Source organism: Giraffa tippelskirchi, chromosome 7 (assembly GCF_054371585.1).
Source record: "Giraffa tippelskirchi isolate mGirTip1 chromosome 7, T2T-mGirTip1v1.2.pri, whole genome shotgun sequence".
NCBI lineage: Eukaryota > Metazoa > Chordata > Mammalia > Artiodactyla > Giraffidae > Giraffa > Giraffa tippelskirchi.
In genome coordinates, this window is record NC_137281.1 from 137,264,684 (window position 1) to 137,278,533 (window position 13,850).

Sequence of the window (13,850 nt, forward strand, 5' to 3'; positions counted from 1 at the left end):
CCTCCCCCTTAATCATGTCCCCTCTGCTTTCCTCTGTGTTATATATCAGGGGTTCCATATACAATACATTTGAGCAAAGGCTGCTGTCACTGAAAAGTCATCGAACACTGAGACTAGAAAGAGCCCCTTTGGGAAGGGCCCTGGGGGTGAAGTACCCAAAACCACAGAGCCAGGTGGGAACTCGTGACTCTTGGTGCCTGGCCTCTGTGACAAAGGCCATCCTACAGCCTCTCAGAGAGAGCCTTGCTCATCTGGAGGCTGTTTGGGGACTAGGAGCGCAGATTGTAGAGGGTGGTGAGAGGGGAGGGCCAGCTCTGACCTGTGCTGCACGACCTCCAGGTCCTCCAGCGTGTCCGGGATCTCCATCTGGGCCAGCCACTTCCCCTTCTCGCTCATCCACAGTTCACAGGCATCTGTCTCCCCAAACACTGTATATAGGTCCAGGGCATCCTGCAGCCTCTGCCGCCGCATGTCCGCCTGGGCCACCACCTGCTGGTAGAGATCCCGGAGGGCCTGCAGCCGGTTGGTCACATCTGGGGAATCCTGGAACCCTTGGGGGAAGTCCTGCGCCTGCTGTTCCAGGTGCTCCATCACTGCGCGGCTCTCCTCCAGCTCCTCCAGGAAGTCCTTGTGCTTTTTCCCCAGGGCCCGTGTGGCCCCTTCATCCTGCCCCACGTCTTCCCCCGAGAGCAGCCGGTGGGCATCCTGTAGCCAGGCCTTCAGATCATCCGCGTCACCCTGGAACTGGAAGAAGTTCTCAGTGTCCTGGAGGTTTTTCTTGCAAAAGGCAGCCAGGTCCTTCAGCTCATTCCACTGGTCAGACACCTTCTTGATCCGGACCTCAATCCGCTCATGCCCAAACTGCTTGCGTGCCACCATGCCCTCAGCCTCCCGGAAGATCTGGTTCAGGTGGGCATCCAGCCCGCGCAGCTCATCCTCAAAGGCTTTGTGCTTACGCTGCAGGATGAGCACGCTGGTCAGGTCCTTGCCATAGTCCAGGGACGAGTAAATCTGCTCCTTCTCCTTGATCCAGCTCTCGGCCTCATCCATCTCCCAGAAGAACTTACAGAGCCGCTTGGACTGCTCCAGCTGGGCCTTGCGCCCAGCTGCCGTGTTGCTCAGCTCCTCGAAGCACTGTTCCAGGTGGCTGACACGATCCCGGATGACCTGGGGGTCACAAGGCTGGTACCCTGGGTGGCATGGGAAGAGGAAGGACAAAGGGAATAAGGGCTTCATCATCTCTTGGCAAGCTTCAGATCTAGAACCACACCACCTAGAACCTGCCATCTCACTGGGGCTTTGGGATTGGGTGCAGGAGGCCTCAGTTGCTCAGAGGATAGGCTTTTAATTAGTTCTTTATAATGAGTTTCCACTAAAACTTCGGGAATTAGTGGGATTAGTTCCCACTAAAACTCCAGGACTAAGAGAGGTTAAAAGTTGGATCAACTCTCAGTAGAAATGCACAATGCGAAATTATTTTTAAAAAGACCCAGGCATTAATTTCCAGGTGATCCTTCCGAGAGGCAGCAGGGGTCACCTATCTAAGACCGGAAGCTATAAACCTAGCTTGTCTCCACCATAACTTGAACTAGCCAAGAGAATGAAAGATGAAGAATGCCTTCTTGGTGCTTACACACCTTTCTGATAATAGATGACCGAAGCAGTTGCCTGTTCTCTGGAGAATTTTGCTCTCCCTCAAACTTTGTTCTTGTACCACGTGTTGATGAAAGAGGAAGAATTCTACAGCTAGATTTATCCACCCCGCGGTGCCGGAGTGCTGGGCCAGAGGCCTCAACAGAAAAACTTCAACCCGCAGCCTCACCTGGCCCCTCAGCAAACTTCAGGGTGGCTGTGGTGATGGCCTTCACTTTGTCCCCTTGGATGGCAATGTCAGCCTCCATCAACTTGTGTTTCTGTAGCAAGTCCTCGACCTCCAACAAGTGCTTCCCAAACTCAGCAGACAAGAGGTGACCCTGGCAAAGAGGACAGACAGGGTAGAGGGAGTAAGGAGAGGTGAAGAGACCCACATGCTAGGAGAATAACCCTCCTAAGTGAGGGTCCATGGCACTGGGGACCAGCATGTCAGATGTAGCTGGAAAATGCAGCTTTTCAATGGGAAGGAGGCTACAGAGCAGGAGTTCCCACTGGGGGTGCCCATCAGAATCATCCAGGGAGCATCTTTCAAGAGTTCAAGTCCTACATTCAATCTGCCCGTGTGTGCCCCAGGGATGGGGTCTGGGTATACGTATTTTAAGAAAGCTCCATGGGGGACTTCCCTTATGGTCCAGAGGTTAAGACTTCACCTTTCAGTGCAGGGGATATGGGTTTGATCCCTGGTCAGGGAGCTAAGATCCTACATGCCTCAGGGCCAAAAAACCAGAACATAAAACATAAGCAACACTGCAACAAATTCAATAAAGACTTTTAAAATGGCCTATATCAGAAAATCATAAAAAAAAAAAAAGAAAGCCCGGGTTAGTCTGATGTGTGTCCTCAGTTGAGAGCCACTGTGATAGTGGGAGAGGAGACTCAGACTTCTCAGTGGCCCTGGATGCCAATGTCTGGATGCCAACTAGAGTCAGATCGTGATTACTCAGAGCCCGATTCTCCAGGCTCCTGAGGGAGGTCTGTCTCGTTCAGGCCCTGCAGGCTGGCACCTGTGTAACTATGAACCCCAGATTTCTTGATCACCGGGGATACAGCAGACTGGAGCAGAGCGAGCCAAGCTGTTGAGAGGCAGATGCCATCAGACACTCTGCTGCCTTAGATGCTCTGCTCTGATTCAGGGCCGTGGGGCTGGGAGGTGCCTACAGAAGCACAGCTCGCTGAAGCCCCAGGTGGACGGGGTGGGGCGGGGGGTGGGGCAGGGGTGCCCGGGCCCACCTTGATCCCGTCCATCCAGTCAATGCTGTGCAGCATGTCCTGGAAGAGCTTCTGCAGGTCCAGCGTCTTCTCCAGCCTCTGGCGCCGGGCCCGCAGCAGCTCCTGCAGGTAGTCCCACAGGCGCAGGATGTTGTCCTTGCGGGCCGTGATGCGCTTCTGGTCATGGTAGTTCTGTTGCTCCAGTTCCTGGGCCAAGTTCTCCAGGGCCCGCACCCGCTCCTCGTAGGCGGCCGTGTCTGTCTCGATGGCCTCGTGCTTCTTCTTGGCAGCCTCCACTGCTGCCAGGTCATACCCGAAGTTATCCTGTCCCCCAGGGAGGAAAACAGGCAGCTCAGTCAGGCTCCCCTTGGTTGGTCCCCAAGCACAGAGGAACGGCAGGTCCTTTAGGAGCAACTTCTGCATGAGATTTACTTCTGCCATCTTTTTCAGCCTATCTTATCAGAGATGAGTTCCAAAGACTAAATGTCTCATAAGAACCTTTCCAAGAAGCTCATGATTCTACTCACTGGGCCATCCGTGTGGGTGTAACACTGGGTGACTATCACTAACGGAGCTCTTTCCCACCTGCTGGCACTCACCACCCTGCCTGGAGCGGACCTGCCCCATTCTGGGCAGGAAGGGGCTTCTCACCGGAAACCCTGCCGCTGCACACAGAGGGCTTGCCCTGTGCTCTCTGGGGCGCCTGCACACTCTCCAGTTCTTTCAGAATGCTTGCTTTCCCCCTTCTCGATGGAATTTAATTTGATGCCAAGGTCGAAGTGGGAAGGGACAGACGCTCTCATGGAGAACGAGTCCCAGGGTCAGTGTTTAGCTAGTGAAATGTGACACAGTCCTGAAGGCCAGAGTCCAAGGGATCTGTCTGACACCCATAAAGTGCACGGCTTCCATCGCACCCCCAGAGGACCCCTGAAATGTCGACTTGAACTCTGGCTCTGGGTGATGCTCTTGGCTCATGTGAGACAACCTTTGGGGCCATTTTTGGATTGTGTGGCTCTTTCCTAAAATGAGACTTAATAGGGAATTCCCTGGAGGTCCAGTGGATAAGACTCCACACTTCTAATGCAGGGGGTCCAGGTTCAATCCCTGGAGGGGAACTAAGATCCCACATGCTGCAACTAAGCCCGTGCACTGCAATGAAGACCCAGAAGAGCCAAAAATAAATAATTAAAAAGTGAGACTTAATCGATCTGGGAGAGTTCCTTTTCAGATGTAAATCCTGACCCACCCAATCACAGGGAGCAGGGCTGTAAGGCCTGTGGAGAGGCTTATACTGCTCCATCCCCCCTCTGCCATCTGCAGTCCCAACTGTGCCCCCACTACCTGGGCCACGAGGCGCTGGTTTTCATTGAGCCACGTCTCTCTCATGGCCGCTTTTCTGTCAAAGCGCCGGGCCAGCTGCTCCAGCTTCTCCTGCTGGATGAGCTCTTCCCTCAGGGCCCGCTCCCGCTGGTACTCGGCTTCCTCCAGGCTTTCCCAGGCCTGTGCGGGGGTGGGGGGGGCAGGCAGAGGAGAGCTCTTGGGATTTGGGGGTCCCATCCTGACTCTTTCACCAGAACTGAGTGATTTGAGGAATCTAGGCAGAACCTAGTCTTCTGGCTTTCCTGTCTGAGCCAACTGAAGATTCAGGGAGCACGGGTCATGACCTGCCAGGCCCCTCTTCCCCTAAATCGGTCTTGGTCTCATACAGTGTTATTGCCTCTGTGGCTGCTCAATACATTCCTATTGAGTAAATGGCCACCACCATTCCACTCGAATTTCCAGGTGGTGGTAGGTCTTCAAATCTCCAAAATGTCGTAAGGCATTCCCCATCATTAAAAGTTGTCGATATTCCCTAAAAACCATCCAGGATCTACAGAGAATAGGCTATAAACTGGACTCTGGACATCTGAAGAGGGGACTGCAGAGCTGGACAGTGGGTAGAGCCTGACCTCTCAGTGCTAGGCTTGGATAGTACCCTCAACAGCCAGCTGGTCATTATTAACAGCACAGAGAGTGGCTTGGCTTAACCCCACCCAGGAACCATTCCCTATGCCCTCATTAGGAGAAGCTCAGTTAACCTACTGGCAAGCCTGCTGAATCTCCATTCTCATGGATTTGAGCTGGAACTGTGTAGCAACTGCCTCTTTTTCTTTTTTATTTTTTTTAAATTGAAGTATAGTTGACTCACAGTATTATATTAGTTTCAGGTGTATAACATAGTGATTCAATATTTTTATATATTATACTTCATATAAAGTTATCATAAAATATAGGCTATATTCCTTATACTGTACATTAAGTCCTTGTATCTTATTTATTTGATAGGTAGTAGTTCGAACCTCTTCATCCCTGTCTCCTATCTTGCCCCTCTCCCCACCCCTGAACGGAAGGATGGTGGGCAGAGTCTGACCTCTCAGGGCTAGGTTCAGACAGTACCCTCAATAGCCAGCTGTGTCATTAACAACACCACAGAGAGTGGCTTGACTTAACCCTTTCCAGGGACCATTCCCTGTGCTTCTATCAGGAGCTGAATCAACCCACTGGCAACGTGAAATGGAAAACGCTGCTGTACCCGGTTGATGTCGGACACCAGTTTCCCATCGTGGGGCGTGTACACTTTCTGATTGTTGGCCCTCATCCGGGACTGGATGGTAAAAAGCAGGACTTCCAGATTCCCCTTCTCCTGAAACCTGTCAAGAAAACGGAGGTTGGGTGACAAGTGGAGAGATTCCCACAGCTAGGTTTTCTTTCTTAAGTAAACATGGAACCCTGGCATCTTGGAGCTTGGATAGCAAAGCATATTTCTCTTTAAAAAGTAAAAAGAAACACAACATTGCAAATCAACTATACTTCAGTAAAATTTTTAAAAAGGAAAAAAGGAGAGAGGATCTATATGTTTTACCTGTTACAACATTAGTCTATCATACTCACCAACTGAGAGGGGTTGAGTCTTTGCAACATAAATCAAAGAAAACACAACTACTGCAGTGTTTGCTTATCATTTGTTTCCATGGGGGAATGGCTAAGTGTTCTGGAAATTCCTGTAGGTATCAAGTTTTACCAATCGATACAAAGAAATTCTTCCCTGTTCTACAAATGCTAAAGGCTCCCGACTAGCTCTTTACTCAGTTTTTTATGGAGTGAGTCAATAAGCCTTTGAAGCAGCATTATCCACGTAAGAACATATTGCACAGAAAGCAACTTTCACCTGAGTACTAATGAGTTGGCTGTCCTGACAACTGTCCAAAAGTCCAGATGCTTCTGAGGGAGGAGGAAAGGCTGGGCTCCGGGAGGATCTCAGAGGGAGGGCATGATGGCACTAGGATGGATGTCTGAAACCCAGTGTCCAGACGAGCTCCAGGTAACTGAGTGTTTTCCCATTTCTGCATGTGGTCAAGTATCTACCCACTTTTCCCTCCTCCTTGTGGCAGCCGCAGATCAGCTGGTAAGCAAGGTCCCCAGGCCAGCCCATATACCTGCTGCTTATAGGCACGTCAAGGAGGCTGTGACCTCAAGCACTGTCTTACGCAGCCAAGAGCTACCACCCCTGTGTGCAGTGCCTGGTAGACTCGCGGGAGGTATTACCTGGATTGGATTAGGACTTTAAATATTGTTAGTGTCAGGCCAGAAATCAGATATTTATTTATAGTACATTCTAGACTCTGTGTCTGGCCCTTCCCTGTTTGCAAATCATGAATTAATGAGCAGGGGAGGAACAAAGCACAGGTACCACCAATGAGCTAGAAATCTGTTTCAGGGGAGCTGGACAAGCTGAGGGCAGGCGAGCTAGAATGCCGTGTATGTGCGTGTGCCTGTGTGTGCACACGCGTGGCTGTATTTGCGTGTGCATGTGTGCACACAGGCCCTGCACACACTGCAGTGGAGCAGAGGTCCCGAGAGGCAGGCTAAGTGCTCTGCTGATGGATGAGCAGTGACAGACGGGAGGGAAGAAGAAGGATGTGTTTGATGATCAAGGAGGCTGCACGTGGCAAGCTCTGGGGCTGCAGATGCAGAGGTCATTACCAGAGAACAAACCTACAGCTCGGTGCACAGGAAAGAGGAAGTCTCCAGCACAGGTTCTTTGAAGAGATTCTGAAGCCTGAGATTTCACTCCTGCTCCCCACTCAGGGATCTGGATCTGAGAAAGTACTTCCCTTGGCTATGACTCAGGGGTTACTCAATGCCCATTTCCTGCAGGCTGACAGCTTGGGAGCAGGGAGACAAGACGGGATGAAGCAGGTGACAGAAAGGCAGCTCTCTAGCCTCCAGGATATACCTCCCAGATCCCTTCTCCAGACCTTCCCACCTTTGGGAGGTGGTTTCTCAGCAGTTGATGCCCACCCTCCTGGGTGCCCGGGCCCTTACTTGGGTGGCTTCTCGACAGTGCGGTAGGTGCTGAAGGCCTGCAGCTGCTGCTGGACACCGGCCAGGGAGTTGGCGAACTTGCGGCTGTTCAGGACAGTGATGGTCTGCTCAATCCAGGTGAGCAGGTCCGAGGCCAGCCCACTGTACTTCTCAATCATCTTCTCGGTCTCAATGGCGTGGTCGATTACCTAGGGAATCACCTTGTGACTCATCCTCATGAGAAGGGTGAGGACGTCAGTGAGGATGCCAACGGGGACCACAGTTGAGGTGGTCCTCCTCCTCGCAAGCCCTGGAGTGTTTATGTTGGCTTTGTCCCCTGAGCCCAAGACTGCTGCTGAGCAGAGAGCTGGACAGGAGATGCGGGAGGGACCCGGCCGTATTTGGGATCAGGAACGGCTCCCTGCCCTCTCTCACCCTGTAAAAGACTGGAAAGGCCACTGTCTCAGGACATCAGTCACCAGAGGACCCAAAGTCCTGTTTATTTAAAAATGGATATTAAGGATCGAGGTCACTGGAAAAGACCTTGATGCTGGGAAAGATTGAGGGCATGAGGAGAAGGAGGCAAGAGAGGATGAGATGGTTGGATGGCATCACTGACTCAATGGACAGGAGTTTGAGCAAGCTCCGAGAGATGGTGAGGGACAGGGGAGCCCTGGCATGCTGCAGTCCATGGGGTCGCAGAGTTGGATGTGACTGAGCGACTGACCAACAAGGATGGAAGGCTTCCAGGCACTGCCTTTGCTCAACACCAGTGCACAAAGATGAATGAGACATGGTCCCTACCCTGGAGAAGCTGAGGACCCAGTGTGAGGGTCTGTAGAATGGGGTGGCTCCCGGGTAGGCTATGGGAGCCTGAGAGTTCTGACACCACAATAGACTAACAAGTAAAAGCCCGTTTTGTTCTTGAGGGAATGTTCATGAGACATAGGTCTGCAGGAGGAAGGTGGATTCCGAGCTATGACCTCGTCGAAGACAGACCATCAACCCGCACTGGAATTCAGCTTGGGAGCCATTAATGTGGCAATGCTTGGCTTCAGAGGAGGTTGGTGGGAGTGATGTGAGCCCTTTCCTACGGCTGGGGTCCAGACATGAAGCTCTCAGGAGAGAAAGGGAGCGTCTGTCAAGGCCTATACACGGTGAGCAGGGACCCGGGGGCCCTGGTTTCACAGCAGCTCCGTACCTTACCAACTCGCTTGCCCTCCACCGCCAGCACCTTCATCTTGGAAAAGTAGTGGTAAAATGCCACCACGTAGGTAATGATGGATTTCTCATCAGGGTTTTCTGTGAAGACATCTGCAAGGAGAAAGCATGGGCTCTCAGGACCAGTTAGAAGCTGGAAATGTCAGGCTCAAAGGGTTCATCTTCCTGTGTCTCCAGCACGTTCAATGACATGTACCAAGTGACAGGCGAGAGTGGAAGAGGAATGGGGCTGTGGTTTAAGCCAGAGGATGAAATCCATATTACGACCACAAAGCAAGGAAGAAGGGAAGAGGTGGGCAAGACTACAGTGGCTCCCAAGCGAGTAGGGGAGGCATCGGAGATAGTCTGGAGCTGAAGAGCAGACAGAACAGAGCCCTGGTCTGGCCCCCAGGCCCGCATTGTGTCCACGGCTTGCCCAACACCGTCACATCCCACCAGGTGCCCTGCCCGTCTGGTGGGTGCTGGCTCACCTTCCGGGTCGAGGAGCGGGATGATGCCCAGCTGACGCTCGGCCACTTCGAAGGCATGTTCCAGGTTGTGCCGGGCATTGGAGTCCTTCAGCTTATTGAAGTCGATCAGGTCAGGCCTGGGGATGAAGCCAGACTGTTAGAGGGCAGGGGGCATGGTGTCCCCCACCAACAAGGCAAAGACCCTGGGCAGATGAAAGGAAGTGACAAGAGGACATGGGATGGAGGAGGGAGCTGTGAGCACCACCGTGTGGGGAAGGAGGATTTAAGGGAGGCAGGATGCTGAGGGTGAGAGGAGCAGGCACAGTGGGATTAATGTTCCTGTGGAGCTTGGATAGTAACCTACATGCTAAGTGCAAAGTATCCAAATCGCCCTCCCCCCGAGGGTTCCCCAGCTCCCACAGCCCACTCTCCCTTCTTACCGGTGCTTGTGGATCAGGGCATTAAAGGCCAGGCCATCCTTCCAGCTGGAGGTGAAGTTGGTGACATTGACATGGGGGTAGCTGCATCCAAGAGAAACATTAAGACCTAAGAAACAGATTCTTTTGAGGTCCCTACAAGTGTGTGAACCAAGGGCCGACATCTCAGGAGAGGGGTGGACCTGACCCTTCTCGAACGGCTTCAACAAAGCAGCAGCTGTTAAGTCCCACAGAGAGGCTCCCCCATGAGATGGGCCCAAGAGACACTCACCACCCCCGCCCCCCCAGACCCCATGGTCTGACCCAGGCAACTTTGGGATAGAATCCTATATTCCGGGCCTCTAAGAATCAGGTCAGGATAGACTTTGCGTTGATTATGCCCATGCTGCTATAGTTCTGGGTAATGGTGTCTATGTCCCTTGGGGAGGGTGGTATGTGGGTGGGGGCTGCGCAGAGGGTGGTGGGGACATGGTAGTGGCTGGTTCCCAGGGCATACCCTGCCGTCTTCATCTGACACCACAAGAGCAACGCGTCCTTGGCCGAGCGTGTCTCACGACCTTCCTGAGTTTGGACAACAATGTCCTGAATCTGGGGGCACGGGAACAAGAGAAGGGAGACTGAGATTTGCATCTGGCCCAGAGCCTCCACTCTCCCTGGAAGGCCCCCTCCCTCTTTCCTCCTCTGGTTACCAGCCCTGCAGCCACACCACAGGCTGAGGGCTTGGGTCCCAGAGGCCTGCTACTCTGTTGTCCTCCCCAGGTCAGAGGAGATGGCTCCAATCAGAAAAACTCGAAGGGGAGGTCAAGAATAAATGCTCGATGCCTTCGTTCCTCCTCGGGAGGCATGACGCTGTGAGGGCCGTGGGATGGCATGACTGTTGGAAGGTGTCGCATTTGGATTAGCGGCTCCTCTTGCCTTTTCATCCTCCCTGGTTCTGCTGTTATTACCATTTCATCACACACACCCGCAGTGAGCAAGACTGGACACCAGAGACCACTTGCAGGAGATCCTCAGGATGGCTGTTGAGTGCGATTTTCCTTCTCCTGGCCCTTTCCTCCTCCTGCTAGGTTCTTTCTGCCCCAAACCAGCAGGTGGAAGACCCTGCTTTCCCTCCCTTGGGCTTCCTAAATTTCCTTACATAACATACCCGGACTTTCAGGATGGGAAGAGAAAAGCTTTCTACTGAAAAACACAGCAGCAGATCTTCTGCACTGTCTTTGCAAGTTTTGAATCAAACTATTTAGAAAACCAAAGAGTTACCCAGGTCGGGGGAAGAGGGCAAAAGCAGATCTGGCGAAAGCAGCCAGATCGGAGTCCAGCTCCCAGTTTCTAGCTTCTCTCTCAAAAGACTGCGACACTGACTGGGCTGCTCGCGCTCAGCTTCAGCAAGTTGGTGATGCTCAGGATGGTCTCTCCTTCCTACAAGCGCTGTCCCAGGGGACACATGCATGAACACTCACACTCATTCACCATCTTACTAGGTCCCGGGGACCCACCTGGAAGCGCAGGATGATGGTCCAGATGAGGCCGAGGACCAGGCGGTGGTTGCCGTCCACGATATCGTGGGAGCCCATGTTCTCCAGATGCACTCGCTGCTCCCTTAGGAACTGCAGCGCCTTGTCCACGTTCTCCAGGCAGTGGATGCGCATCTTCCCTTTTGTGGGCTTTGGCTGAGGGATAGCATTGCCCCCGTGGGCGGGGAAAAACCTCACGGTCACGCCTGGACCAGCTCCTGTCATCAGCATCTGCCCTCCATGCCAAACTCCACCTCCCAGCTCACTCCTTGACAATGTTTCAACCCACCCCACTTTCAGCAAAGTTCAGGGCTTCCCTCCCTTGAGCACCCAGAGCTCTGCAAGTGGGCTGTACCAGTACTGTTTCTTGGTCTAAACAGAGCTTTGTGAGTGGTAGTAGATGACATTCAGATAAGTAACACAACAGGGAGTTAACTGAGCACTTACTATGTGCCAGGCACACTTCTAGGAACTATTTACTGCTGATTGGTGATAAGAGTGGCTTTCAGTTTGGTGATTGATAATGGGTCCATCCTGCCATCTGACTTCCTCCCTCCTCACCCTTGAATGGTCCCAACCGAAGCCCAAGGGACCACCATTGCTGAGTAATTGCATCATCTGAAGGGTTCTTAGTGGTAACTCTCTCTAGTGGGCCTTCAGTGAAGGGTAAGAGGCATTCTTTAACTTCAGCCTAGAGTTGAAAAGGCAACAGAAGAATGTGGAATCTTTCATTCAAACCCCAAGGATCTTAGCCTACGTCATCAGTTACAGGTGTCATTCTACATGTGGGAGAAATGAGACAAATCAGGTCCTGCCTGGTAGGTCCAAGGTCACAGTGGAAATGACTGAACAAAACATGAGCTTTGACCTGGTTCTCCCGCAGGGGCAACATTGCTGCTGGGTGAGTTACAACTGAGAGGGCCTGAAATAAATCTCCATTTGTAAGAGTGATGGACACACAGGAAAATATCTTCCACTCTTTCCTCCTGGTTCCACAAAGGATGCAAATTCTCCAGCTGGGTAATGGGATCTGTCTTAGCCTTTGCAAGGAGGCTGAGGGTAAGCCCACTGCAGGCCAGACAAGGACAACCAGATCCCAAGAGGAGAAAGTCAAGGGCTCTTCTTCTGAAGGAATATGAAGGAGGTGAGAGTAGCCAGAAAAAAGCAAGAAATGCTGAGACACTTCAGCAAAATCAACTAAAGTTTTGATTGATATATTGGATGGAAAGTCATTGCATTTATGCTGGGACATACAGGTGGGGCTAGTGGTAAAGAATCTGCCTGCCCATCCAAGGGACACAAGAGAGGCGGGTTTGATCCCTGGTTTGATCCCTGGGTTGGGAAGATCCCCTGGAGAAGAAAATGGCAACCCACTCCAGTATTCTTGCCTGGAAAATTCCACAGACAGAGGAGCCTGGCGGGCTACAGTCTCTAGGGCTGCAAAGAGGTGGATATGACTAAGTGACTAAGCACAGTACGTATTTAGATGAATAAGTACAGAGAACCAATCAGTCCCATGGATACATTGCATCATTACTATTGCAGGTTGTGAGAAGTGGAGAGGCCCCAGACCATGTCTTTCCTGCAGAGGGGACCCAGGACCAGCTACAGGGCCCAGGGGAGGGGCTTTACCAGCATCTCTCCGGAGAGCACCTCCAGCAGCTTGATGAGCATCCGCCCATCCCTCAGGTCCTTGTAGAGGTCGGTGATGCGGCAGGACACGCGTGCGAGGTGTGAGTTCACCCATTTCGTGAAGGTCTTCTTCTGAACAACTTCCCGCTCATCTGGATGTGGAGAAGAGCCTTGGGTGAGGTGCCTGAGATTGGCAGAGTCCATTTGCCATGTGATACAGGGCCAGAGGGTTTTTCACCTTAACCCAGAATTGCCCCATCCTTGGCAGAGGAGGTGGGTATATTTATTCTTTCCCATCTATTCTATCCCCCTCTGGGGAGCATTGGTGACCAGAGAGCAGCCTTTTGGTGACACAGGTCCATGTGCCATGTCTAGGGTAATGAAAAGGTAACTTCCAGCACCATGGTATCAAGGCGCCCCGAACCTAGTCACCTGCTTGCCTGCACCCATCAGAATGCTCTGTACCCCTTGGTCAGTGAGCTCAGATTTCAACGTCAGGTTCAGCTGTCCACTCATCCAACAAATACTCCCTCTGTGTAGAAGGCTTTCTCTTTGCCCCTCTGCCTCATCCCATCCCTTTCACCTAACTCCTAGTCATCCTTTAAGAGTTAGCAGAAACAGTACTTCTCCGGGAAGCTTTTGTGACCCCTAGGTTGGGTATCACCTGGTGTGCCCTGACCCCTACATCGGCATTGCTCATTTCTCTCTCTTCATACATGGATTAGTTGAAAGTCTGTCTTTCCTGCACGATTGCAGTCTCCTTGAGTCCAGCAAAGTTGTCTGTCTTGTTCATCTCTATATCCCCAAATCCTGGTGCCTTGCACACAGTAGGTCTCCAGGGCTGTACTGTAGCTAGCTGTGCTGAGGTTTATCCAGCTCCTATGTCAGGTCTCCTGATACATAAAAGCAAAACACACCGCCTGCCCTCAAGGAGCTGCTGGTAGTACATAGGGAAGGAAGAACATGGAGACAATGAGACCACGTGGAAAATGCGATCCACGTAGGATGAAGGGTAGTTGGGGCTTGGGCTGGAGGCTGTGCACTAAGTTCTCTTTCTTGCCTTCAGAATGGCAGGCATGATTTTCCATCTTCAGACCTGGGAAGCTGACACCCCTGGCCTGAATGAGCCTCAGTCCAAACCAGGCTGCTGGCCCAGGCTTTGCCAGTTCAGGTGGGCTACCTCTTAGTACTTCTGTTAAAATAGTTACTGAAAAATAAATATTGGTATCTGTCTGGTTAGGTCTGGGAAGCTTGATTGAGATGCTGGAGAGAAGACAGGGACTGGGACTTCAAAAAGAATGGGGGACAGGGTAAAAGAAGGCGAGAAGAGGGGCAGAAAAGATGAAACAAGGAGAGCAGTTTAGTGAACAGCCTGTGGCAAACTGCTTCTG

At 52.1% G+C, this 13,850-nt stretch overlaps 1 protein-coding gene across 3 annotated transcripts in view; it reads right to left on the reverse strand.

The window, feature by feature from the left end:
* SPTB (spectrin beta, erythrocytic) overlaps nucleotides 1–13,850 on the reverse strand; it is a 128,862-nt gene that overhangs the window by 40,290 nt on the left and 74,722 nt on the right. For all 3 annotated transcript variants that reach the window (XM_081509918.1, XM_081509921.1, XM_081509920.1), the window contains exons 3-14: nucleotides 12,460–12,611; nucleotides 10,810–10,983; nucleotides 9,810–9,901; nucleotides 9,317–9,397; nucleotides 8,898–9,013; nucleotides 8,408–8,520; nucleotides 7,228–7,415; nucleotides 5,435–5,552; nucleotides 4,204–4,362; nucleotides 2,884–3,186; nucleotides 1,823–1,973; nucleotides 320–1,190 (exon numbers count right to left, since the gene is read on the reverse strand). In XM_081509918.1, the coding sequence (XP_081366044.1) occupies nucleotides 320–1,190; nucleotides 1,823–1,973; nucleotides 2,884–3,186; nucleotides 4,204–4,362; nucleotides 5,435–5,552; nucleotides 7,228–7,415; nucleotides 8,408–8,520; nucleotides 8,898–9,013; nucleotides 9,317–9,397; nucleotides 9,810–9,901; nucleotides 10,810–10,983; nucleotides 12,460–12,611 (2,518 nt within the window). The remainder of the gene's footprint in view (nucleotides 1–319; nucleotides 1,191–1,822; nucleotides 1,974–2,883; nucleotides 3,187–4,203; nucleotides 4,363–5,434; nucleotides 5,553–7,227; nucleotides 7,416–8,407; nucleotides 8,521–8,897; nucleotides 9,014–9,316; nucleotides 9,398–9,809; nucleotides 9,902–10,809; nucleotides 10,984–12,459; nucleotides 12,612–13,850) is intronic.